At 41.8% G+C, this 25,543-nt stretch overlaps 2 protein-coding genes and 3 non-coding genes across 5 annotated transcripts; 4 read left to right on the top strand and 1 right to left on the bottom strand.

Moving 5' to 3' along the window:
- Positions 1 to 1,572: 1,572 nt before the first annotated feature.
- On the top strand, positions 1,573 to 19,231 carry HSPA9 (heat shock protein family A (Hsp70) member 9). Its single transcript, XM_012748970.3, has 17 exons — positions 1,573 to 1,770; positions 2,980 to 3,038; positions 3,254 to 3,341; positions 5,100 to 5,281; positions 6,294 to 6,418; positions 6,973 to 7,046; positions 7,132 to 7,238; positions 7,860 to 8,022; positions 8,489 to 8,581; positions 13,214 to 13,423; positions 14,449 to 14,676; positions 15,849 to 15,953; positions 16,779 to 16,896; positions 17,295 to 17,389; positions 17,770 to 17,862; positions 18,066 to 18,206; positions 18,510 to 19,231. Exons 1-17 carry the CDS (start codon positions 1,690 to 1,692, stop codon positions 18,585 to 18,587), a joined length of 2,040 nt encoding a protein of 679 aa, XP_012604424.1. The 5' UTR covers positions 1,573 to 1,689; the 3' UTR covers positions 18,588 to 19,231.
- Positions 4,051 to 4,152, bottom strand: LOC142863419 (U6 spliceosomal RNA). Its single transcript, XR_012914187.1, has one exon. It is a non-coding gene; the product is annotated as a U6 spliceosomal RNA (small nuclear RNA).
- LOC105862479 (large ribosomal subunit protein eL34-like) lies at positions 12,524 to 12,985 on the top strand. The gene has a single exon (XM_075996093.1). It carries the CDS (start codon positions 12,586 to 12,588, stop codon positions 12,937 to 12,939), a length of 354 nt encoding a protein of 117 aa, XP_075852208.1. The 5' UTR covers positions 12,524 to 12,585; the 3' UTR covers positions 12,940 to 12,985.
- LOC142863432 (small nucleolar RNA SNORD63) lies at positions 14,033 to 14,107 on the top strand. The gene has a single exon (XR_012914198.1). It is a non-coding gene; the product is annotated as a small nucleolar RNA SNORD63 (small nucleolar RNA).
- On the top strand, positions 15,454 to 15,523 carry LOC142863434 (small nucleolar RNA SNORD63). The gene has a single exon (XR_012914200.1). It is a non-coding gene; the product is annotated as a small nucleolar RNA SNORD63 (small nucleolar RNA).
- Positions 19,232 to 25,543: the final 6,312 nt, after the last annotated feature.

Raw genomic sequence — 25,543 nt, 5'->3', positions numbered from 1 at the left:
TTCTGAGGAAAGAGGTAGGGGTCTGAAGCATGTTTTGTTTTTGTTTTTGTTTTTGTTTTTGAGAGAGTCTCGCTTTCTTGCCTAGGCTAGAGTGAGTGCCGTGGCGTCAGCCTAGCTCACAGCAACCTCAAACTCCTGGGCTCAAGCGATCCTGCTGCCTCAGCCTCCCGAGTTGCTGGGACTACAGGCACGAGGCACCATGCCCGGCTAATTTCATATATATATATATTTGTTGGCCAATTAATTTCTATTTTTATAGTGGGGGGGGGTCCTCGCTCAGGCTGGTTTTGAACTCGTGACCTTGAGCAATCCGCCCGCCTCGGCCTCCCAGAGTGCTAGGATTACAAGCGTGAGCCACCGCGCCCGGCCAAAGCATGTATTTCTTTTAAAAGAGGACTTTGGCCTGTTGGCTCACTGCTAGCACTTTGGGTGGCCCAGAGGGAGGACCGCCAGAGCAAGAGTGAGACCCCCTCTCCCGTCGCCTCAGGAGGCCAAGACAGCGAGATCCTGTCCCCCAACCCCTGCCAAAAAAACCCCCACAAAACTTCAAGGACGAATTGCTTCACCTCCAAATCAAGTCCAATCCCACCATCATCTCCTCAGTGCATTCACATTTTGCTTTCCCAGTATTCCCACCACTCAGAAGAGCGCTTGACACTTGGTACTCGCGCCAGTACTTGTTTGTTGAATAAATTAATCCCTTTTCTTAAAAATCTGAAACTGGTCACAGGGCAGAGTAGCAACCTACATCTTGCAACCAGTATACATACAGTTTGAAAAGAGCCAGCGGGGCTGGGAAGAGCCTGAGCTAAAGAATTATTTTCCCTTAACGGTTCCCACAAAAATTATCCTAACGCGACCAAATGCTTCGTGTGAACAAGACGCAGCTCTGTAGTCGGAAACCCGAGACCCCTGTGGTAAAATGCGACATGAATTTTGTCTAAGGCCTGCCTAGCCAGACGTTTGTCAAGTTGGGAACAAAGGGCGGGACGAAGCAACAAAGGTCCTGACGTATTCTCTCAACAAAGCCACAAGACAAAATGGCGCCCTTCCTGAGGAGCAGGCACGCAAATCACGCCCACACTCGCGGTATGTGCACGCGCCCGGGCCGCCTTGGCTACACTCAGGCCAAACTCGCGTGCGCGGGGGCATCCAATGAGCGCTGTAGTTAGTCTCCACACCCGTTTTCCGCCGCTCCCTACGCACATGCACTCCAAGCCCTTACCCGGATGCCAGTTACGCAGGCGCAACAGTCTCCTCCTCCCGCGCAACTGACGCAAGGAGACTGTAATCGGTTCGCAATTTATCCCGTGTGACCTTGAGCCTTTCCTGCGTCCGAGGACCAGGGCTGTCTGAGATGCTGCCTTCATACACCCCTTCCTCTCATTAACTCTCACTGAGCCCAGAGCTGCTGCGGCTGGAACGGGAGGCCAGGATTTTTTCAAAAATCATGCTGCGGAGCACATTATCCTTACGCCCTGGCTCCGGGAGCGGCAGTCAGGCCGTCTCTGGTCAGGCGGCGAGGGCGGCGCCTCAGCGGAAGAGCGGGCCTTCGGGCTGCAGTGACCAACCCCCGCCCCTCACCCCACGTGGTCGGAGGCTTCCAGAAGCGCAGCCACCACCGCGCCGTACAGCTCCCGGCCGCCCGAGCGCTTGTTTGTTGCTTCGTGCTCCCTTCGTCTAGCCGCCATGATAAGCGCTAGCCGAGCCGCGGCAGCTCGTCTCGTGGGCGCCGCAGCTTCTCGGGGCCCCACGGCCGCCCGCCACCAGGTAAGGAACTCCTGGAGGAGGGCTCAGGGCCTCGGGCCTCGGTGCAGCAGGCTGTGCCCTTCGGGGTCAGAATCTTCCTAGAGACATCAGGAGGGAAGGAAGATAACGGGCCTCCCATAATTAGCGCTGCCGATTCAAGGCCTTGTTCAGGGTTTTTTGCCTTCGTGTCTTGGGTCCTGCTGAGTCACACCCCTCGCAATCTAGAGTATGGTTTCATAAATCAGGTAGCGGTCCTCATAGTCCGTTCTGTGGCTAGTTAGACAGAGTTGGCCGTAGGGGCGAGGGATGCAGTCTATCGGGAAAGCCGCTATTTTCGTTTTTATTTTAGTCTAAGAGGAGGATGGTTCCTTTTCTCTTCTGCAAAGCACAGTGTGTGCAAGGATCTCATTAATAAGGAGAAATAAAGGAAGAAAGCATTTGGTTAACAAGTCGAAATCAAACTCCAACTCGTTTTCGCGCTTAGGAACATTTTCTCAAATCCTCCGTGTGAGATTGTAATCGTTTGTCATTTCAGAAAAAGATAAGCAGATCAGGGGGAAAAGGCTGTGAAATGGTCGAAAACATATACCTTCAGAGAATAGCAATTGTGTCTCTGCGCTCACGTGTGGGCATTAAGGAAGGAGCCGGAAGTTAGAATGTAATAAAGATTTTTTTATTTTGGTGGAAGGCCACTGCTTAAATATACGTGTATATTAATGATTCCACTAAGTTAGCGACCTTAGTTCTGTTAAACCAGTTTTATGGCAAGGTCAGGCTACGTGTCTCCTTCAGGGTTTGCCCCCAGGGAATATCTGACTGTATCTGGAGATATCTTAGGTTGTCACAATTTAATGGGGTGTTTGCTGGCTTCTAGTGCAGAGAGGTGAGGATGCTGCTAAATGTCCTACAATGTGCATAACAACCCCCACAACAAAGATTTGGCCTAGAATTAATAGTACCAAGGTTGAAAAGTCCTATTGTAATGTAGTTCAAGGCAATTTTATATTTACTTCTCTTATTTGAAAAACTTATATTTATTAAATGTTTGCTGTTTTTATTACTTTAATTTCTCTCATATACTAAGCAGTTTTCCATTCCACTATGTTTTATACATGGTAGCTATTCAGCAGAATGAAAATCTCAAACTTTGTGTTCTTCAGTAGAATAATTGGAACTAGCCCAAGTTTTCTTATGTAGTTCATGGGTGAAGCAATTCTTTTTCTTTTTCAGGATGGCTGGAATGGCCTTAGTCATGAGGCTTTTAGAATCGTTTCAAGGCGGGATTATGCGTAAGTATAACTTCATTTCGGTTGAGAGAAGATACATGTTAAACCCTAGAACAGTGGGCTCTACATTTGTGATTAACCATTCCTCTCTGTAATTACCCATAATTATAGATTATGTAATATCCCACTGTCCATTCTCCTATCAAATATTATTGTCTGAGAATTTTGGTAACAGTATTGTTAACAATAACTACGTTGGTGTTTTAAATGTCTTACAGATCAGAAGCAATCAAAGGAGCAGTTGTTGGTATCGATTTGGGTACTACCAACTCTTGTGTGGCTGTTATGGAAGGTAAACAAGCAAAGGTGAGCATGATTGGTAGCTAGAAACCAATCTAGAATTTTCTGCCCTTTGCTTTAGGTAAGGGATGCTAAGCCTGATGTACATTTAAAAACTGCTTTTGGTTGCTTAAGACTTTTTGCCTGGGCGTGGTAGCTCACGCTTGTAATCCTAGCACTCTGGGAGGCCAAGGCGGGAGGATCACTTGAAGTCAGGAGTTTGAGACCAGCCTGAGTAAGAGTGAGAATCCGTCGCTACTAAAAAAATAGAAAGAAATTAGCTGGACGACTAATATATATATGTATGTATGTGTGTGTGTGTGTATGTATGTGTGTGTATATATATATATATATATAAATTAGCCGGGCATGGTGGCACACGCCTGTAGTCCCGGCTACTCGGGAGGCTAAGGCAGGAGGATAAGTTGAGCCCAGGAGTTTGTGGTTACTGTGAGCTAGGCAGACACCACGGCAACAGAGGGAGACACTGTCTCAAAAAAAAGACTTGTTGGGTGAACCTTTGGGTGCTGATAACTGTAGGTATTTGGCTTCCTAGGATAGGAATTAGATTGTCCTCCTGATATAGAGGTAAGACAACTAACTTACCATTAGGAGGAGTTGGAATGGATTGCACTATTACTCTTGTAATCAAAGTCTTGCATTTTTGTAAGTTAGTTGAATCAAGATTGGAAGTGCATGAACAGACATCTTAGAAGCAAGTGGGACTCCACATCTTTTTTATTTTTTCTTTTATATTTTTAAAAGTGTCATCCTTACGCAGGGGCCATGCTAATCTTTGTATTGTTCCAATTTTAGTATATGTGCTGCTGAAGCGAACATGGAACTCCACATCTTAAGTGAAGCATATTCTTCAGAGCTTCTTGCTGTCCTTACTCTGTACATGAAACCTTTATTTCCACTGGGTTATCACCGTTTAGAGCACCTGGGATTCTACTTCCGTGCATGGCCTTTCATGCTTTCTATTTCCCCAACCTCATACCCTCTTCTGAAATAACCTGAACTATCTAGAGACTTGTTATCCCGTTTTTTTGGTACCAACAGAAGCCCTGATTTATGCTTCTTGGCATTTTTTTTCTATATACCTGAAATTTGTAGCTGACACAAAAAAAAATTTTTTTTTTTTTTTTTCCTGAGACAGAGTCTCGCTTTGTTGCCCAGGCTAGAGTAAGTGCTGTGGCTTCAGCCTAGCTCACAGCAACCTCAATCTCCTGGGCTCAAGCAATCCCACTGCCTCAGCCTCCCGAATACCTGGGACTACAGGCATGCACCACCATGCCCGGCTAATTTTTTCTCTATATATTAGTTGGCCAATTAATTTCTTTCTATTTATAGTAGAGACGGGGTCTTGCTCTTGCTCCCGCTGGTTTCAAACTCCTGACCTTGAGTAATCTGCCCGCCTCGGCCTCCCGGAGTGCTAGGATTATAGGCGTGAGCCACCACACCCGGCCAAAAATAATTTATTTTATGGAGGGAAAGATTACCTCATCCCAAAATTGAGTATGGAAGACCTAATCTATAGTCTTTGTCCCACTTGTTATTTTTATTTAGAAATAGTTTCAAAGTAAATGAAGATGTCAGGATATCTTAAATATCTTCTGTCTTCAATATTAGGTCTTCACTGTGTCAGCATTCATAGCATTAAAGCATGCTGATTAGTATTGTTCTTGAGTGTTTAATAACTTGATACCTGTTTTGGGTCTTAAATGAAACAAGCTACTAATGATAACTAGGACCTTATTCTCTGTCTCATTTTGGGAATTTTAGGTATTGGAGAATGCTGAAGGTGCAAGAACCACCCCTTCAGTTGTGGCCTTTACAGCAGATGGTGAGCGACTTGTTGGCATGCCTGCCAAGCGACAGGCTGTCACCAATCCAAATAATACATTCTATGCTACCAAGCGCCTCATTGGCCGGAGATACGATGACCCTGAAGTACAGAAAGACATGTGAGTAATAACAAACCACAGTTACTTGCAAGGCTCGCACAGAAGAATCTTTCAGCACATTGATCAGGATTCCTGGAGCATCTTATTTTATCACTTTACATATTGTCCCTGGGGGAAGTCTATGCCCTTGTCAAAAGGGTAACTCCTTTAAAAATTTCATTTTTGCCTTCCCAGTTGAGGTCTTTGCTATGTATTGATGTAATAGATGAAGATTTTCGAGGCATTCCTGAGCCATGTAATTCACTGTTGAACACATAAGACAATGATGGCATAGGTTCCATCATGTGTTGATCCAGATAGGTGAAAAAAATTGGTTTTGCTTTTTTCAAATTAAAAATACTGGAAACATAGAGTTTCCTCTGTGTAAATTTTTTTTTAAATCTTTATTGATATCTGATTTATGAATGGAATATGAATTCATTTGAATGGAATCATGCTGGCTTCTGTGACTGGCTTCATTTAGCGTAATGTTTCTGAGGTTCATCTGTGTTGTAGCACATATCAGTACTTCATTCCTTTTTATGGCCAAATAATATTCTACTCTATGATTATATACCACATTTTGTTTATCTATGTGTCAGGTGATGGACATGTGGGTTGTTTCTACTATTTGGGTTTTTTAGCTGTTGTGAATAAGGCTGTCATAAACATTTGAGTATCAGTTTTTGCGTGGATATACGTTTTCATTACTCTAGGGTAGATAACTAGTCAAATTGCTGGGCCATATAGTAACTGTGATTCATTCTCAAATGGAACTGCCAGACAGACTTTCTTCCAAAGCAGGTGCAAAAATCTTGCTTGGTGGGAAGAAAAGTGTTCAGATTTCATTGGGATGTTTTTGACATGTTATTGATTGCTTTCTAAAGAGTTTTATTAAATGAATTCCTAAAATTATCGTTTTGTTGGCCATGTGTTTCTTAGGGTGGAAGATGGACATTCATGGCGTATGATGATATAATCATAGTAGATTGCACTGGCCAGCTTTCTCTGATACAATTTTTGTGTCTTTCAGTAAAAATGTTCCCTTTAAAATTGTCCGTGCCTCCAATGGTGATGCCTGGGTTGAGGCTCATGGAAAACTCTATTCTCCAAGTCAGATTGGAGCATTTGTATTGATGAAGATGAAAGAGACTGCAGGTGAGTGGATTTAGTTCACATGTAGGAAAGTTCAAAGAACTGGATGTTTGCTCTGTGATCACTAGCTCCATACTCCAGCATCCTGTAGATTGAGTCTCTGGTGCCTTTTGTACCGAAAACTTACGAATGGCAAAACTCTGTTACTCTTCATACTTTGTCTGCAGATTGAAGATGTTTCACTGATGGTGGCTGGCTTATATCTTTTTTCCAGTAAGATGTAATCTCTGTATTGAAAGCCAGAAGACTACACATTAAGCTTTTGCCACTGTTAGGTAAAACTTAGAACTTCCCATTTCAAGAGACTAGTGGCTGTTTTAAGTCTAAAGGTCATTGTAGCTTGGTGAACCTTCACTAAAATGTTAAGGTGAGAGCTTGTGTTTTCAGCCAGTATCTTTAATTGGAGTGTTTTGTTGCTAGGTAACTTGCTGAAAAACTGAGTGTTGTTTGTGGCTCTAAAAGAGGATAACACAGGTTGTTAAGCTACATTCATTCTATTGCCTGGGTTTTTCTGACAGAATCCCATAATTGTATTTCATTCTTTGATTCTTTTCTAGAAAATTACTTGGGGCACACAGCAAAAAATGCTGTGATTACAGTACCAGCTTACTTCAATGACTCCCAGAGACAGGTAAGGTCAATTAGCATTCTTATTCACAAAAAGTAGTGGTACCTGGAACACAAGGGTGGAAAAAAGCTTTTTCTGTTTTCTCTAGGCCACTAAGGATGCTGGCCAGATATCTGGACTGAATGTGCTTCGAGTGATTAATGAGCCCACAGCTGCTGCTCTGGCCTATGGTCTAGACAAATCAGAAGACAAAATGTAAGTTTGTGCAGTAAATGTCACCTAGATATATGAAACTAAAGTCATGGAGCCATAAGCCTTATCCTAAATGATCATCTTGATTTCTCAGTGATTGAGCCTTGTACTTAGATTAAAAATATACCAACTTTACCTTTTTCAAGGCTGTATAGTCTGTATTTTTTATTCATTTCAAGACCATTCCTTTGCTTATTTACTTTTGGGCTATGGTAATTTTTCTTTGCCTTGGTATGAATGTTGGTAAGTGTTTATACAAAATTATGGTTAAATACCATCTTTAAAATTGTGGTGGTGCACGCCTGTAGTCCCGACTACTCAGGAGGCTGAGGCAGGAGAATCACTTAAGCCCAGGAGTTTGAGGTTGCAGTTAACTATGATGGATGCCACTGCACTCTAGCCAGGGGAACAGCAAGACCCTGTCTCAAAATAAAAACGAGTTTCATTTCATCTCTGTGTGTGCACTGTGCACTGTACATGTTAGATTTGTCACTTAGGCAGTTGTCAGATTTTATAATAATTGTATGCCTCAGGAAAATAGCTAAGTTTATCTTCATTTGCTTATTGAAGTTTATGCCCTTGTTACAGGTTTTGTTCCTTAAGGTTTTCTTACTTTCTTTTTAGCATTGCTGTATATGATTTAGGTGGTGGGACTTTTGATATTTCTATCCTGGAAATTCAGAAAGGAGTATTTGAGGTGAAATCTACGAATGGAGACACTTTCTTAGGTGGTGAAGACTTTGACCAGGCCTTGCTACGACACATAGTGAAAGAGTTCAAGAGAGAGGTTGGTTACCATTGTGGTTAATATGTAGACTTTGAGATATTGAGAGTTTCTTTTTTTAGATTGCTGTTTGCTTTGTTTACAGTTTTTGTGCCCTTAATAAAGCACTGACATAATTGCCCTTAAGCTTCATGAGTGGACTTACCTATTCTGGTTCTTGTAGATTCCGATTAGGAACAAACGAGACACATAAGTACATGGTGTGCAGTATACAATATTGGAAGAGGAATTTTAAACTGGAATCCTAGGGCTGGAAAGAACTGACCATCTGTTCAGCTCACTTATTCTAGGCATAGATAATCTTTTCAGAATAGGTTCTTTTTTCCCCTACCAATCTTTAAGGGTAATAAAAAGTAGTTCATACTTGCTTATAAAAGTATGATTCTATTTTGTACTGTTCCACCTTATCAGTGCAATTTAAATATTCATCACCCCACTAATGCTAGTATTGTATATCTTGACTTTGTAGACAGGGGTTGATTTGACCAAAGACAACATGGCACTTCAAAGGGTGCGGGAAGCTGCTGAGAAGGCTAAATGTGAACTCTCCTCATCTGTGCAGGTAAGACATGGAAAAAATCCTCGCAGCCTTGATACTTTGACCTTGAGTTTATTTGAATAGTACACTATAATTGGCCTAATGTCGATTTAGTCTTTTTGCAGTTTTCTGGTTGGTAAAACCTTTGGTGTAAGCACAGGAACGGTATGGCCTTTAGTTTTTTATGAATGAGCTGAAAATTTTTAACTACCCAAACCAGAGGTTATATATACTGGAGCTAAATAAGTATATTAAGATCCAAATGACAGTGGACATACATTTGTTTGCCTTTAAGTTAAAGACATTTTAAAATCAAGCAGCATATAAAACTAGAATTACTAGCCTGGAAAAACTGCTGTTTTCACTTAACTGAGTAAACTTCTCCTTGTGAATTGTGTAAGTTTCTAATTATCCCTCATTTAATAATTTGGATCACCAGTCTAAAAAATTAGTTGTGAAAGCTGGCTCAAGGCTGAGGTATATACACCTGAGGTATATACACCTTTCCCTCCTGGGCATCAGATTTGCCCAGCCTCTCTTTAAGGCATCAGCTTGTTTGGCTCCAGTTTCAAGAGGTGCAGCTTCACTTAACTACCAAGAGTAGAATTGTATATATAGACTATGTTATATCTGGGTTGGAGACCTATCCCGTAACATAAAAGGCAGCGGATCTGTTTCCAATTTCTTGAGTGACAGCAGGAAGAACAGAGCTGTGACGAGTTGTTAGTTTGATTCTCCCACAAGGAAGAGGTATTTATAGCAGTTGTCATTGTGTTGGTAAAGTGGTTGCTGCTAATTAACCTTCAGTCAAACCTGGATATATTTTTTTTAGGTAGCTGTGAGGACTAACAAAACTGTACACTAATCCATAGTGTTGTATTAATAAATGTCAAACGAAGGCGGGGTGCAGTGGCTCATGCCTGTAATCCTAGCACTTTGGGAGGCCGAGGCGGGTGGATTGCTCGAGATCAGGAGTTCGAAACCAACCTGAGCAAGAGCGAGACCCCGTCTCTACTATAAATAGTAAGAAATTAATTGGCCAACTAATATATAGAGAAAAAATTAGCCAGGCATGGTGGCAGATACCTGTAGTCCCAGCTACTCGGGAGGCTGAGGCAGGAGGATTGCCTGAGCCCAGGAGTTTGAGGTTGCTGTGAGCTAGGTTGATGCCACGGCACTCACTCTAGCCTGGGCAACAGAGCAAGACTCTGTCAAACCAGAAGTGATGTGTAGAGGCTAAGAGTGATGGTTCTGCTGATAGTCTGATAGGGTTTAATCCCCATTTCATCACTTACCTGTGATCTTGGATGAATTACTTTACATTTCTGTTTCCTTAGCTGCAAAATAAGGATAATAGTAGTACTTTCCCCCTAGAGTTGTGAGGATTATCAAATGGATAAATATATAATGTTGGCCGGGTGTGGTGGCTCACACCACTCACGCACTCTGGGACGTTAAGGCAGGTGGATTGCTCAAGATCAGGAGTTCGAAACCAGCCTGAGCAAAAGCGAGACCACATCTCTACTAAAAAATAGAAAGAAATTAATTGGCCAACTAAAAATATATAGAAAAAAAATTAGCTGGGCAGGGTGGTGCAAGCTTGTAGTCCCAGCTACTTGGGAGGCTGAGGCAGAAGGATCACTTGAGCCCAGGACCTCGAGGTTGCTGTGAGTTAGGCTGACACCACGGCACTCTATAGCCCAGGCAACAGAGTGAGACTCAGCCTCAAAAAAAAATAATAAAATAAATACAATGTTATTAGGTAAACTTGTAGTAAATAGTACACTAAATATGTTGCTATTAATGTAACAAATTATAAAAAGGCAGTTACATTTATAATTATAAAAAGGAATTCAAAAGAGGTGTTCAGCATAACAAGGATAGCTTCTGAGAGATGAGTTGACCAGGAAGGGGGTGGAGTGGGCAGTAAGTATAAGGCTCTGAAGTAAGATTTGAGAAAGGGCCAGGAGTGGCTAAAAGGGCAGAGTGCATATTGGCTGGGGTGGGGGTGGGGATAGGGCTTGGCAAGCATGGAAGATGAGGCTAGAAGCTTACTAGATTGGGGATTTGGTGTCTGTTCTGAGATAAGTGAGTACAAATTTCAGAAGAGTTTTAAATTGGGAGTGGTAACATGGTCAAGTTTTGACTTGTGGAAAGTTCTCTGGCTTGGGCTGGAGTGGAGAAATGTTTGGTAAGGGGTCCTGCATCAGAAGGCGCCTGAATGGATGTGGAAAGACATGGTGTTGTAAACACGTGGTAAGAAAGGACTTGGACTAGAATATAAGAGTGAGAGATAAATGGTTGAATTTGAGAGAGAGCAGACAAAACATTGTGATGGACTGGCTGCAGAGGGTTGATAGTTGGTAGTGCTGTTGTTTTTGAGACTGCTATTAACTTTTAGCGTTTAGAGCTGTGCTACTACAGTAGCCAGCCACATGTGGATATTTGAGTCAGTTATAATCTAAAGTTTCTCAGTTACACTGATGCTAGTCTTTCAAGTGCTCATCAGTCATATGTGGCTAGTGGTTGCTGAATTGAATAGCATAGATAAAGAACACTTCCATTGTCATAGAAAGTTTTTCTACTGGATAGCATTTAAATAATTCTGTGTTCTGATTTGGTTTATAAACATTTTGCAAAGAAAGGACATTGTCAGAGTAGTCTTTAAACATTGATATACTTCTCTTATTAAACATTTCTGAAGCTTTCTTACCACTTATAAACTTCCTGGAACTTAGAAGGCCCAGGGCTGATGACAGGTTCTTTGGTTCAGAGCCTACTTTTATTTTTTTCCTCATGTACATACGATATTTTTTAAACTTGGTGAAAGAAAACTTTAGTAGTGTGATTGTTTTTGCTGTTGCTCTACTGTTGCCATCTTGAAGTGCATAATTGTGTATTTTTTTAAATACACTTTATTCTTTTAGCTTTGTAGGAAATTAGAGCAAGAATGTACAGAGGGTTCCCAAATACTTCCTCTCCCTGTCCCCCTGCATAGTTTTCCCTATTAACACCTTGTATTAATGTGGTACATTTGTTACATTTGATGCATCAATGTTTTTTTTTTTTTTTTTTTTTTTTTTTTTTTGAGACAGAGTCTCACTTTGTTGCCCAGGCTAGAGTGAGTGCCGTGGCGTCAGCCTGGCTCACAGCAACCTCAATCTCCGGGGCTCAGCGATCCTACTGCCTCAGCCTCCCGAGTAGCTGGGACTACAGGCATGCGCCACCATGCCCGGCTAATTTTTTGTATATATATTTTTAGTTGGTCAATTAATTTATTTCTATTTTTGGTAGAGACGGGGTCTCGCTCAGGATGGTTTTGAACTCCTGACCTTGAGCAATCCACCCGCCTCAGCCTCCCAAAGTGCTAGGATTACAGGCGTGAGCCACCACGCCCGGCTGATGCATCAATGTTGAATGTTATTATTAACCCTTTGCACTCAGATGTCGAGTGTGGATAATGTCAATTGGATAATGAGAATAAAGCAAGCGAGTGCAAAGGGTTAATCAAAGTCCATAGTTCATTCACATTAGGATTCCCTTTTGGTGATGCACATTCGATGGGTTTTGCCAAATGCATAATATAATGTATCTACCATTGCAGTATCATACAGAATAGCTTTACTGCCCTAAAAATTTTCTGTGCTCTGCTTATTCATCCCTCCCTTCTCTCAACCTCTGGCAGCAACTGCTCTTTTTACTGTTTCTCTCTAGATTTTTTTTATTTCGATAGATTTAGGGGTATGGGGGCATTTGGTTACATGGATCAATTGTATAGTGGTGATGTCTGGGTTCTTTAGTGTGCCCATCAATGAATAGTGTACATTGCACCTGATAGGTAGTTTTTCTTCCTTCACCCCCCCCCCCGTCCCACCCTCCCCTCTGTGATTCTTAATGAATGTTTAGTGACAGAATAGTTCTTAGTGATTTTCCCTGCTTGTCTGTTTTTCATTGTTAATAACTATGGAGCTCATTAAAACAGATTCTACTTTTTCCTCTTCCGGGGTCGCTGTCTGCAGGTACTCAAAATGGTCCAACATTTGACATATCGCCGTAGGCTTTCCTACAACACAGCCTCTAACAAAACTAGGCTGTCCCGAACCCCTGGTAATAGAATTGTTTACCTTTATACCAAGAACGTTGGGAAAGCACCAAAATCTGCATGTGGTGTGTGCCCAGGTAGACTTCGAGGGATTCGTGCTGTGAGACCTAAAGTTCTTATGAGGTTGTCTAAAACAAAAAAACATGTCAGTAGGGCCTATGGTGGTTCCATGTGTGCTAAATGTGTTCGTGACAGGATCAAGCGTGCTTTCCTTATCGAGGAGCAGAAAATCGTTGTGAAGGTGTTGAAGGCACAAGCACAGAGCCAGAAAGCTAAATAAGAAAATGAACCTTTTTTGAGAAATAAAAATTAAAAGGCTTGTTCTGGGCGGGGGGTGGGGGGGACAGATTCTATAGTGTTTCTCTCTGGGGAGATAAGAGGTTGCATCTTACCGCCACTGTCTTTGGTGGGTGTTTACATTTAAAGTAGGTCTCACCCTCCTTCCAGCGTTCCAAGTCTTCCTGTCCTAGGGAGTGGTCTTATTTTAATTGACATAATAAGCTTAACCACCATTGGTTTCCCCACAGACATACAATTAAACATTTTCTTTGCAGACTGACATCAACTTGCCATATCTTACAATGGATGCTTCTGGACCCAAACATTTGAATATGAAGTTGACTCGTGCCCAATTTGAGGGGATCGTCACTGATCTAATCAGGAGGACTATTGCTCCATGCCAAAAAGCTATGCAAGACGCAGAAGTCAGCAAGAGTGACATAGGAGAAGTGATTCTTGTTGGTGGCATGACTAGGATGCCTAAGGTAGGGCTTCATGGTTTTCTTGTCATGGAGAGAAGAGAGTGCCAGTACATGATGGTTTTTTGGGGGGACAAGTGGTTATGTTGTCTATGGACATGAATATGTGGCCTATTCTGCCAGAGTGACCGAAAAGAGGGAAGAGATTATGTCCTCAGTAAAGAGTTGTTTTTAGCCTTTTTAAATTAAGGAATATAAGACCTAGTGCAGTGGTTCATGACTGTAATCCTACCACTTTGAGGGAGGCTGAGGCAGGAGGATCACTTGAGGCCAGGAGTTTAAGACCAGCCTGAGCAAGATCCCTCTACAAAAAATAGAAAAATTAATTGGGCGTGGTGGTGCACACCTGTAGCCCCAGCTACTCAGGAGGTTGAGGCAGGAGGATCACTTGAGCCCAGGAGTTTGAGGTTGCAGTGAGCTATGATGATGCCATTGCACTCTAGCCCAGGATACATGGCGATTCTGAACTCAGTCTTGTAGAATTTTTAGGAAGGAAACAGTTTGAGGTCAGATAACTTAAAACCTGTGTACTAACTAGCCCCTAGGGAGTCTTGGGCCTGCGTCTTTGTAGCATAGTACCTGGGGTTTATTTTTCTATCTCTTCAATGAAGATTTGTGCAATGATGCATTTTATTCATCAACACATCATTCTGAAAGCACAGATGTGTAGAATACTAAAGACTGAGCACAAACTTGTTCATTGAAGTTGTGATTCTTCTTTGGTAGCCTAAATAGAATTATTTTGGTCCTTAGTGACCTTGCTGGGGGATGGACCCACTTAACCTCTGACTTGAGCGGGGAGGAGGGGCAAGGGCAATATACATAACTTTAACATTTGTACCCCCATAATATGTTGAAAAAAACAAATAAAAAGAATTCAACTATGAAATAGTAATTTGAGTAAACAGTCTTGGATTTGAATCCATTTGTCTTTGAAATTTGGCTGGGAGCTTAGGACATATGTGCTGTCTTCTGTTCTCAGTCAGTTCGCCTGTGTGTTGGGTGACAGGTTCTTTGTCCTTGATGCTCAGGTTCAGCAGACCGTGCAGGATCTCTTTGGCCGAGCCCCAAGTAAAGCTGTCAATCCTGACGAGGCTGTGGCCATTGGAGCTGCTATTCAGGGAGGTGTGTTGGCTGGTGATGTCACAGATGTGCTGCTCCTGGACGTCACTCCCCTATCTTTGGGTATTGAGACTCTGGGAGGTGTCTTTACCAAGCTTATTAACAGGAACACCACTATTCCAACCAAGAAGAGCCAGGTATGAGCCATTCCTCCCTACCTTGTCACATAGGTATTGGGTTCTGTGAGGGATATGACTGCAGCCACTTTTGTAAGCTATAGAATACTTTTGTGTTGTAGTTCAGACTAGTTGACTGTGGATGGCGAGAATGTCATATTTTGTGGGTTTTTTGTTTCTGGAAAAGTTCTTACATGTCAGCAGTGATGATATAAGTAGTCTCTCCTTCATGTAATTAACATGATCTGCTAAAAGGAATCTCCTTTCTGTGGGACTCAATTCCCTGTAGTCTTCTGTTCTCAAATACAGTAAAAAGAATATGGTGGGTGGCTCACATCTGTAATCCCAGCATTTGGAGAGGCTGAGGTGGGAGGATGTCTTGAGGCTATGGGTTCAAGCTCAGCCTGGTCTACATAATGAGACCCCATCTCTATAAGAAATTTAAAAAATTAGCTGGACATGGTGGCATGTGCCTCTAGTCCAGCTGCTTGGGAGGCTGAGATAGCAGGGTTGCTTGAGCCCAGGAGTTCGAGGCTGCAGCGTGATATAATTGTGCCGCTGTTCTCTAGCCAGGGCAGCAGATCAAGATCCTATCTCAAAAAGGAAAAAAGAATAGCCTAGCCAAGACTTAGGAAACTGTGTTTGTCTTATATTCAAATGAATGATGGGGGTGGAAGGGGGGATACTGAGATAATAAACAGAGTTATTGGAACATGGCTTGGTCTTGGATTAAGAATTATTTCCTGACTTTCCCAATCTTGATTTAAAAAAAAAAAAACTATAGCTATTGCTATATTTGTGCAATGATGTATTTGTCAACACATCATTCTGAAAAAAATGTGTGTGGTGACTTCTGTGACTGAGCACATGATAATATCTCCTGTCTTTGATCCCTGTTTCCCCAGAGGAGCATGTTTCAACATTTTAGCTCCTTCTCTTGAGGCCTTCTGTGCTAATGCTGCATCTTTGTACAATGAGTTTGCTCAGTTGAGACAATGGCTATTGTATGCCCTTTTGCTGTATTTAATCCTACTGTGATTCCCTGTAAAGACATAAGCCTTTGTTCTGACATAGTGTAAATTAGGACCCTTCCAATGTTGAGATATGTTTCTTTCTCTGGCTTGCATTTTGTCTGTATAAGGGGAGGAGTTTATAATCAGATTGCCAATCCAGGAAGTTTCCTTCCTCCCTAGGTGTTTTCTACAGCTGCTGATGGACAGACTCAAGTGGAGATTAAAGTATGTCAGGGTGAGAGAGAGATGGCTGGAGACAACAAACTTCTGGGACAGTTTACTTTGGTAGGTATTGTGAATCCTGAATATTGTGCTCCTCAGTCTCTTCACTGTAAACAATATTCTAACCCCTAAAAATACTAGCATAAACTGCTTACATACACGTGTATACTGTGTTATCTTGAGAAGAAGGTGTGCAGATGAATTCCTGTGATTTCAGTTTTTACCTGGAAGCATTGCTTGTTACTTGTGCCTTAGGAACTTCATGAAGTTTATAAGACTGCTGGATTTGATGGTGTGTGCCTGTAATCTCATCTACTCAGAAAGCTGAGGCAGAAGGATTGCTTGAGCCCAGGAGTTTGACACCAGCCTGGTCAACATAGCCAGGCCTTGTCTGAAAAAAGGGGCGGGGGAAAGACAAGTTTCAAATATTTTTCTGCCTGATTCTGTGTAGGTGGCAAAATAACTTTTTAAAAAAATGTTTTTAAGAGCCAGGAAAATGTTTTGAAACAATGCTAACTCAGAAATTCCTGATTACTCATTTAAAAGACATTTGATATTTATTACTGGTTTCTCATCAGCACTGCTTATTGGTTCTTGGTGAGATGAACAATAGTGGGGAGGTTGCTCTCATTCATTCTCCCTAAGTACATAACACCATTATGGTTGCCTGCTATAGGTAACCTTCACTGGTATAAGCCCTGTTGATTTCTGGCAGCAATGAAATTACTGCCCTCACTTACAGTGTTTTTATAACATTAAGTAAAAGGTATCACTTGTTCCTCCCAGGAACTAAATGACTTCATCAGAATACCATATAGATTGGGAAATAACAACTCTGGACCCCTCTGTAAGAGGAGCTTACTCTGGATATTTACTTGCTTATTTTAGATTGGAATTCCCCCAGCCCCTCGTGGAGTCCCGCAGATTGAAGTTACATTTGATATTGATGCCAATGGGATCGTACATGTTTCTGCAAAAGATAAGGGCACAGGACGTGAGCAGCAGAGTAAGTCCCCTTGTTTTTAAGGGACCTCTGTTGGGAAATAGACCATCTCAGGCATATCTTTTCCTCCTGAGCTCAGTGGAGGATGATGAGTCCTCTTTTCCCTTTTGTCCTCAGTTATCAGAGTCACTTTTACAAGTGTAGTGTTTATTGCCCCCCCACACACACACACAAAAAAAACAGGCAAGAACTGAGCCTCTGGATTGCTGAGGGTTCTGTGGGTGGGCAGGTAGGCCATTTGGTCTTGGTTTCATTTTGCTTATAGAACAGTAGGGTATTCCTCTTCATAATTTACATCAAGCTTAGCTACTAAGAGCAAGAGTACTCCTCTTAATCAATAGAGGAAGAAAAGGCATGTAATTTTATCTACGAACTAACGAGATGCCTTACTTTTACCACAGTTGTAATCCAGTCTTCTGGTGGGTTAAGCAAAGATGATATTGAAAATATGGTTAAAAATGCAGAGAAGTATGCTGAGGAAGATCGACGAAAGAAGGTAATTACTTTTTGTCTTTCTCTGAGCTGCTTAATCTTAGTAAAGCTGGGGCGTGAAAGTGGGAGTTTGGACATGCCAGGTTGGAGGTAAGAGAAAATATAAGATCAGTCTATTCCTTCTCCATTGCTTATAACTTAGCTGTAGAATGTCAGTTTCTTCTCAGTTTCCCCTACTAAAATTCTTAAGTTACAGAATGTAGCTAGAGTGTCTCTCAAAGCCATTCCAGACTACTCAGACTATGGTGATTTCTCCCTCCACTCTATTTTTAACTCTGTAAATATATGTAGCAGATGGTTTATCATCTTGGTCAGTATGGACACTCAGCAAATTCTGGTTGGTTGGAAAGTCTTCATTTATATCAAACTTCTAATTTCTATAAGGAACGAGTTGAAGCAGTTAATATGGCTGAAGGAATCATTCATGACACAGAAACCAAGATGGAAGAATTCAAGGACCAATTGCCTGCTGATGAGGTGAGTTTTATTTTAAAATAACTCAAAAGGTTGGTTGCATGTATTATCAATGTCATTGAAGTTGATTTTTCTGTGGCTCTTAATAATAGAGGTTTAGATCTTTAAAAGTTTCTGAATAGTACTTCTACATGTAATGGCACAGGAGACTTGGAAAACTGAGGATTTTTGTGTTTGTGGTTTTTTTTTTTTTTTTTTTTTTTAAGTGCAACAAGCTAAAAGAAGAGATTTCCAAAATGAGGGAGATCCTGGCCAGAAAAGACAGTGAAACAGGAGAAAACATTAGGCAGGCAGCATCCTCCCTTCAACAGGCATCACTGAAGCTCTTCGAAATGGCATACAAAAAGGTACAAGGCCTGAAGGGTGTTTTTTGGTTCTAACTTGTTCTTGATGTCACTGCTCTTGATTACTGTCACTGGTGGCTCCCTCCATAGCCATTTATGGAATTGAGAGTATTGGAGTTGGAAAAATCCTCCTGCCTTCTTGATTTACCTTGGGAGTGGGAGTGTCAAAGAGAAAGAATCACAAAAACTACCCATAGGGTACAGGGGTGGGAGAGTGGAATAGAGGTGCAAGATGAGGACTATGTGGTTCCTTCATTTTATAGTTCCACAGAGGAAACATTAAATATTCTCATATTTTCTTAACAGATGGCATCTGAGCGAGAAGGCTCTGGAAGTTCTGGCACTGGGGAACAAAAGGAAGATCAAAAGGAGGAGAAACAGTAGTAAATTTCGGAGCCAAAAGGACAACATGAAGCTTGGGAGTGAAGGGACTTCCTGAGCAGAAATAAGCAAACTTCAGTCTTCTTACTGTGTTTTTGCAGTATTCTATATATAATTTCCTTAATTTGTAAATTTAGTGACTGTTAGCTAATGATCATTTAATGGGCAATAATTCCAACAGTACAAAGTTCACAATGTTCTGTCCCTAGCCTGTCATTTTTCAGCTGCATGTAGAAGGGTATAAAGACTTAACGTTGTTTTGTGCTGAAGTGGCCATATTTTTAAGGAATCAAACCATCTCACACATAACAGTGAAGATAGCCATAGACTGGGGATGAGATCTTTTTCTAGTTAGACAAAGTACTGCTGTACTGGCATGTGTGTAGGTGGGGTCCATCATATCGTCTGAGGCCTTGCAAGGCAAGCTGGCTGTGCCATGTTTGTAGATCGGGCAGAAGCAGCAAGAATGGAAACCTAAGCTTATTTATGTTAGGTACAGTTGTTAAAGGTAGTAATGAGGCTCCCTAACTTGCCTGAGGCATACTATTCTAGCTACCTTTTGGCTTGTCTGGCATCTATATCATTGATGATTGTTCTTTTGATCCAGTCTGGATTTTTTTTTTAAAAAAAAATAAATATGAAAAGCAGTTTGATCTCATTTGTGAGGGGTAAGGACCTGAGAGTTAGCTTTAAGAATATGACATGACTCGTACTTCCTATATTTCCCAAGAGAGTGAATATAAGATTTTCTGGCACTGGCTAAAAATGCAAACAAATTCAAGATTTGGAAGGGCTAGTTAGTGTACAATGAAATAAGCCCTAATCAGCATAGGCAAATCTGGTTATGAGGGTGGGTTTTTTCTCTCCCTTTTATAGACCTTAGATTTAGAATCTTAAAATAATCTCTAGATCTCTACCTAGCATAAAAAAAAATCTAGCTGCTGTTTTCCAGTAGCTTTCAGTTCTGAGTAGCAAAAACCAAGCCAGAATTCTGGCTCAAATTTTAAAAAACCTCATATGTAGTAGGAAGTCCTAAGTCTATTGATTTCAAAGGCTCAAAAATAATAGGAACCCAGCTTATTTCCCTATTCTGCTCTTCCATCTTGAGTATATTTGCCTGTCCCAAATTCTTTGATGTAGTTCTAATCATTACATGCTGACAAATTCAGAAAGGTGACTATATCATTCTTGTATCCCATTAAGTGTTAGAATTACTTTTCAGAGTCAGGTATGGTGGTGTGGAACAGATGTAGTTTCAGTTTTCCAGGAGGCAGAGGTAGGAGAATCCCTTGAACTTAGAGCTGAGTTCAAGACCAGCCTGGACAATAAAGCATGAGGCCCTACCTTTTAAAAAAAAGAAAGAAAATTCTTGTATCTTCAAAAATCAATATAAGAATTCAATTTAATGTTCTAGTATGAAGGAAGTGATTTAAATAATAACATTCCTGGAAAATTCACAGTTAAAAGATTCTTGGGATTCATGTGAAAAGTAAATTCTAGGCTGAGGTTTTCAGTCATGTTGATACTTGATGGGAATGTTGTAGGATGTGCAGTAATTCGTCTTCATGAAGTTTTGTGGTGTGTTATAACTAAAAAAGCCCTCTAGGATTTCCCAAGTACCTCAATTAAGAACTGCCTTTTATTAGTCAAGATTCATCCTTGGGGAAAGGGAGAGGTGTCAAAGTTTCCCCTGAGCAAAAACTCAGGGTTCTGTTAGAAAGGGAGATGCACTGCTAGGTACTTTACAGGCAACCAACTCAGCTGCCCCATGGATAGTAGAGAACACAGTATTTGTTAGCTACCAATAAAGCTGATGGTAGTACAACTGGCTTTGAAAGGTGTTATTAGCCAACAGGATATATAGAATGAGATTTACTATAAGGAATTGACTCACAGTTATGGAGGCTGAGAAGTCTCACAGTATATCTATAAACTAGAACCCCAGGAAAGGTGCTGGTATAAAATTGCAGTCACCAGGAACACTAAAGGTGTAAATCCTAGTCAAGGTTAGAAGATGATGGATGTCTTAAGTAGGCAGAGAATCTAGCCCTCTTCTGCTGGTTTATTTTTGTTCTATCTATTTAGACCCTTAACTATTGGGATGATCCCCACTCATGGGAGAGTGGATATGGTTTACTCCAAGCTAATGCTGATCTCTTCTGGAGACACACCCAGAAATGTTTGACCAGCCAGCTATCTGTCATCCTACAGCCAAACTGACAACACAGAACTATCACAAAAGGCAAAAAGGAATGATTTTGCTTTATTCTTTAGTAAAATCTCCTTTTTCTGGTTATATCTACTTGATGAGATCCCAAAAGGATCTTTTGATTTTCCTCTTGCAACAACCTCTTCTTAAGTGGTCTTTCCAGTTTCAAAATAAATGTTTCTATAGTTGCTCAAACTAAAAAAATCCTGGAGTCAACAAATCTTAACAACTTTCAAAAGTAACATCCACAATCACCATCTCTCCTCCTACAACTTGGGTTATTTCTAGTTTTAGTTTGTCTTCCTACTTAGACCTTTACTACCTTGGCCTTTTCTCAAAACAGATTGTCACTCCTCTGCTCAAAGCTCTCCCCAAAGGCCTACAGCCTCCTGTGATCTGGACCCTCTCTATCTCTTCCTACCACCTTTCTCCCAGTTTTATCTGTGCCTTTGCCCTTGGAATAGTAACCACACTAAGATTTCCACTTGGATCACCCCTCACTTACTTCATAAGGTATAAAATAGCTGCCCTCTCAAAGTTCCTGTCATTTCTTGAGACAGTCTCAAAATTTTGGAATTTTCAAACCTACTTTTAGAAAAGCTGTAATACAATGAGCATATACATGTACATACCTTTCATACAGATTCACCAAGTAGCATTTTGCCATGGCTGCACGTTTGCAGTGCTGTTTTATACTTTCTGAACGCCATGACATTTCACCCTAAATATTTCAGCATGTATCTTATAATAGAACATTCTCACAAATATTAGAATCAAAGTCAGGAAATTTGACATTGATAGAATACTGTAATAGTCCATATTAAAATTTCCCCAATTACCTCAATATCCAAGACCTTTTTAATTTTTCACGTAGGATCAAATCAAATACCACACACAGGCCTGGTGCAGTGGCTCACGCCTGTAATCCTAGCACTCTGGGAGGCCAAGGTGGGCGGATTGCTCGAGGTCAGGAGTTTGAAACTAGCCTGAGCAAGAGCAAGACCAAGACCCTGCCTCTACTATAAATAGAAATTAATTGGCCAACTAATAGATATAGAAAAAATTAGCTGGGCGTGGTGGCATATGCCTGTAGTCCCAGCTACTCGGGAGGCTGAGGCAGCAGGATCACTTGAGCCCAGGAGTTTGAGGTTGCTGTGAGCTAGGCTGACACCATGGCACTCTAGCCTGGGCAACAAAGCGAGACTCTGTCTCAAAAAAAAAAAAAGACCACACACAGAATGTGTCTTTTATCTAATAGTTCTTTGCCTTTTTTGTTCTATGGCATGCTTTTAAATGGCACAGACCATTTGTTTTATATAGACTGGCCCCTGGTTTGGATTCACCTGATTATTTCCTTGTGTTCAAAGTCAGTTATGTGTTATCAGTAGGAATAGTAAGTACATAGATTTGTCCTTATCAATATATCAATTTTCAGAACAAGATGTTTGTTCCATTTCTTTGAACTGCATTTCTCCACTTTAAAAGTATCTTTAATAAGTAATCTGTAAGGGTGGCTTAATTTTTAAGTATAGCACTTACAGTAGAGATCTACAGCATGGAGCAGTAGAAATAAAAGCAAATACTTACAGATGGTGCATAAGAAGATTGGGCATGAAGAGAGACAACCCAAATTTTGGAAATAAACCACTTCAAGAAAAGATCCTTCACCACTCTGATACTGCAACTCCATTCTCTTCACTCACTAGGCTCTTTTGTGAGAGCTATGTCCTACTCCCTTTCCTGGAAAGTCCTAGGAACAGAAGAGCTATAGGGTGACCCACATTGCTCTCTGAACACTCTCCCCTCTAGCCCCACCCATTAGCTGGGAATGTCACTTATATCCCAATATTTAGTGTTAGAGCTGGGGAAAAGTACTGAGATCAAGAAAAATGCCTTCATTTTTCAAAGAATCTGTGTCTAGAGAGGTTATATATTTTGTTCTCACCATATAGTAACATCATCTTTATATCACAGGATGTTCCTCAACACTGAATGGTCCAGAGGCCCATTTTAAAAGCTGCCTCCTTGATGAAGAGACTAGCATCTCTCCCTGCTCCATTCCTCCCTAAGGTCTTCTGCTAGATATCTATCCCAGTTTAGCTCTAATGCACTGATTTACAATTCTAAATGCAGAGATGGGGAATTTGCAGTAACTAGGCAGAATTTTGAGGGGCTACAGTTAAACTGTCTGGGTCTACAATGTTCTAAGAAAGAAGTTTCAAGAATTCAACGGCTGACAAACGACAATCCTGAGACATGCTTACATCAGCATGAATCCCACAGGAAAAAGCCTGTGAGCTGGTCTAGAAAGCTTCTAAAGCCTTCAAGCATGAACCTGAAGCAATGCTATAAATACAAACATAAAAATGAGGACAGGTAGAGCAAGGCAACCTTACATAAAGTAGGAACTGGGGTAAGGAGAATGAAGTAGGGTTACACTTGGGACACAGATTTCTAGTCAGTAACGCTAAGCAGTGTTTATGACTATGAAAGACTCAGCTACTAAGCACAGTGAATGAGACATAGCAAGAGTGTGCTTATATGATGAGAACATATGCCAAAAATTAAAAAATGGAACCTAATGAGATTTCATCATTAGAATTCATTTCCTGGGGGAGAGAAGTACCACATATCAGTTTGTGTCCCCCACCCTATAGAAACAAGTAATGGAGTCACTGTATAATATAATGCACATGGAGTCAGAAAGCCATCAACTAGCTGTGTGACTGAGCAAGTCCCTTTCACTTTTCTTTGGCCTCAGCTTCCCCATGTATGAAAAGAAGGTGATACTCTCATCTCCAATGCATGCACGAAGTTGATAAAACATGCAAGAAAGTACTCAAAAGACCATAAGTGTAATCACGTGATTGATACCACCACTTACACGTCTCATAAGCATTTTCAAACTTTATAGGCCCAAGATGTAATTCTTTTTTTGTTTGTTTGTTTGTTTTTGAGACAGAGTCTCACTTTGTTGCCCAGGCTAGAGTAAATGCCATGGCGTCAGCCTAGCTGACAGCAACCTCAAACTCCTGGGCTCAAGCCATCCTGCTGCCTCAGCCTCCTGAGTAGCTGCGACTACAGGCATGCGCCACCATGTCCAGCTAATTTTTTCTATATATATTAGTTGGCCAATTTATTTCTTTCTATTTATAGTAGAGATGGGCAAGTCTTGCTCTTGCTCACGCTGGTTTTGAACTCCTGACCTGGAGCAATCCGCCCACCTCAGCCTCCCAGAGAGCTAGGATTACAGGCGTGAGCCACCCGCGCCAGGCCAAGATGTAATTCTTAACCATCCCCCAAAACCTGCTCCTCATCTTTCCCCACCTCAGTAAATGTCAGCGTTTCAGTACTCCAGGAACCATTCTTGTTCTTCCTCATGTTCCACATCCAATCGATCATCCAGTCTTATCAATTCTTTTTTTTTTTTCTTCTTCCTTCTGAAAGTAGTGATAGTCTTATCAATTCTTACCCTCACATATGTCATTATCCATTCACTTCTGTGTAGTCACCACCCTAGTCTAGGAGAAAATCATCTCTCACATGATACTGAAACAGGCAAAATGGTCTCTAGGCCTCCAATTTTGCTCTCTCCAATTCAAGCTGAGGTTCTAAACAGCATTCTTAAAAGAAGTCAAACTCTTAAACCTGGCTTAAAAGGTCCCTACATGCTGCTTCCTCACCACTCTCCCCACTCCTGACCTTGCTCTTACAAGGAACTACTGTAGTTCCTCAAATGTGTTCTGCTCCCCCCTGACAAACTCCCACTCATCCTATGGGTCTCATTTCAGAGTTGGGCCCCCTGTCATACATCCTCAGAACACTGTGAAGTACTTAAGTACTTGTGCAATTACTTCATTAAAGTATAAAATTACGAACAGAAACCCAACTAGACTATAAGCTCCACTAATATAAGCACTGTTTGTTTGGTTCACTCTATATCCCCAGGAAAACAGGGTTTAGCACATGATCTGGGCTTAAATAATTGAACCCAAATGACGTGAGAGGAGACATAAAATAGCCAACAATCCCAACTCAAAAAGACAAAAGTTCTAACATATACAGCTGCCCATTTTACTTCAATGCTCCCCATTTCCACTCTCAACAGCTCAGCCAAACCACACATGGGGTCAGATACCTCAAACTCCCAATCTGTGGCAGCCCCTGCTTTTCTTCCACCTCACAAAGTTCAAGGTGAACCCATCCTAGCACTGAGGCGAGAGGGAACATGCCTCTCTCGCCCCTGTAGGTGAGGGTTCCGGACCACCCGGGACAGGTTCCTAATCCGGACCTACTGGCCAGGACTCTGAACACTATTCCATGCAACCATGACGCACGCAGGTTCGAGCACTCCGTCAGCAATGAAGCTGCTCAAAGCGAAGCGACGCGCTTCTTTGAAGCTTCTCAACTATCACTGAACCCGCGTGTCGGACCGAGCACTTAGCTTCGCGTTGCAGAGGCTTGGAGGTCCACTCGGCTCACGGAAGAGGAACGGAAAAAACGACGACCTCAGTCCTCTCCCTTTAAGATTCAACCCCATTCGAGCCTGGCGGGGCTCTGAGTAAATCCTCGCGAGAGCCACAGGCTTCTGTCCACTTCCTACTCTCGGCTTGCCGGGCCGGAAGAAGAGTGATACCTCCCGCCCTCTGCCCCTACCTCACAAGGCAGCGCGGCCCCAGCTGCGGCCAATCGGCGGGCTCATTGTAGGCCGCGGCGCAGAGAGCCAATGGAAAGTCGCGGTGCGCGCACA

Source organism: Microcebus murinus, chromosome 21, assembly GCF_040939455.1.
Source record: "Microcebus murinus isolate Inina chromosome 21, M.murinus_Inina_mat1.0, whole genome shotgun sequence".
Taxonomy (NCBI): Eukaryota; Metazoa; Chordata; class Mammalia; order Primates; family Cheirogaleidae; genus Microcebus; species Microcebus murinus.
The sequence above is the reverse complement of the archived record's forward strand: the minus strand, read 5'-3'. Positions and strand labels throughout refer to the sequence as shown.

What these genes read in the sequence shown, in the direction of transcription:
- HSPA9 (XM_012748970.3), top strand. Translation starts at nt 1,690, where the DNA reads ATGATAAGCGCTAGCCGAGCCGCGGCAGCTCGTCTCGTGGGCGCCGCA. An exon ending in GTTTCAAGGCGGGATTATGC is followed by an intron (nt 3,039 to 3,253) that starts GTAAGTATAACT and finishes AATGTCTTACAG; the next exon opens with ATCAGAAGCAATCAAAGGAG. An exon ending in TGGAAGGTAAACAAGCAAAG is followed by an intron (nt 3,342 to 5,099) that starts GTGAGCATGATT and finishes TGGGAATTTTAG; the next exon opens with GTATTGGAGAATGCTGAAGG.
- LOC105862479 (XM_075996093.1), top strand. Translation starts at nt 12,586, where the DNA reads ATGGTCCAACATTTGACATATCGCCGTAGGCTTTCCTACAACACAGCC.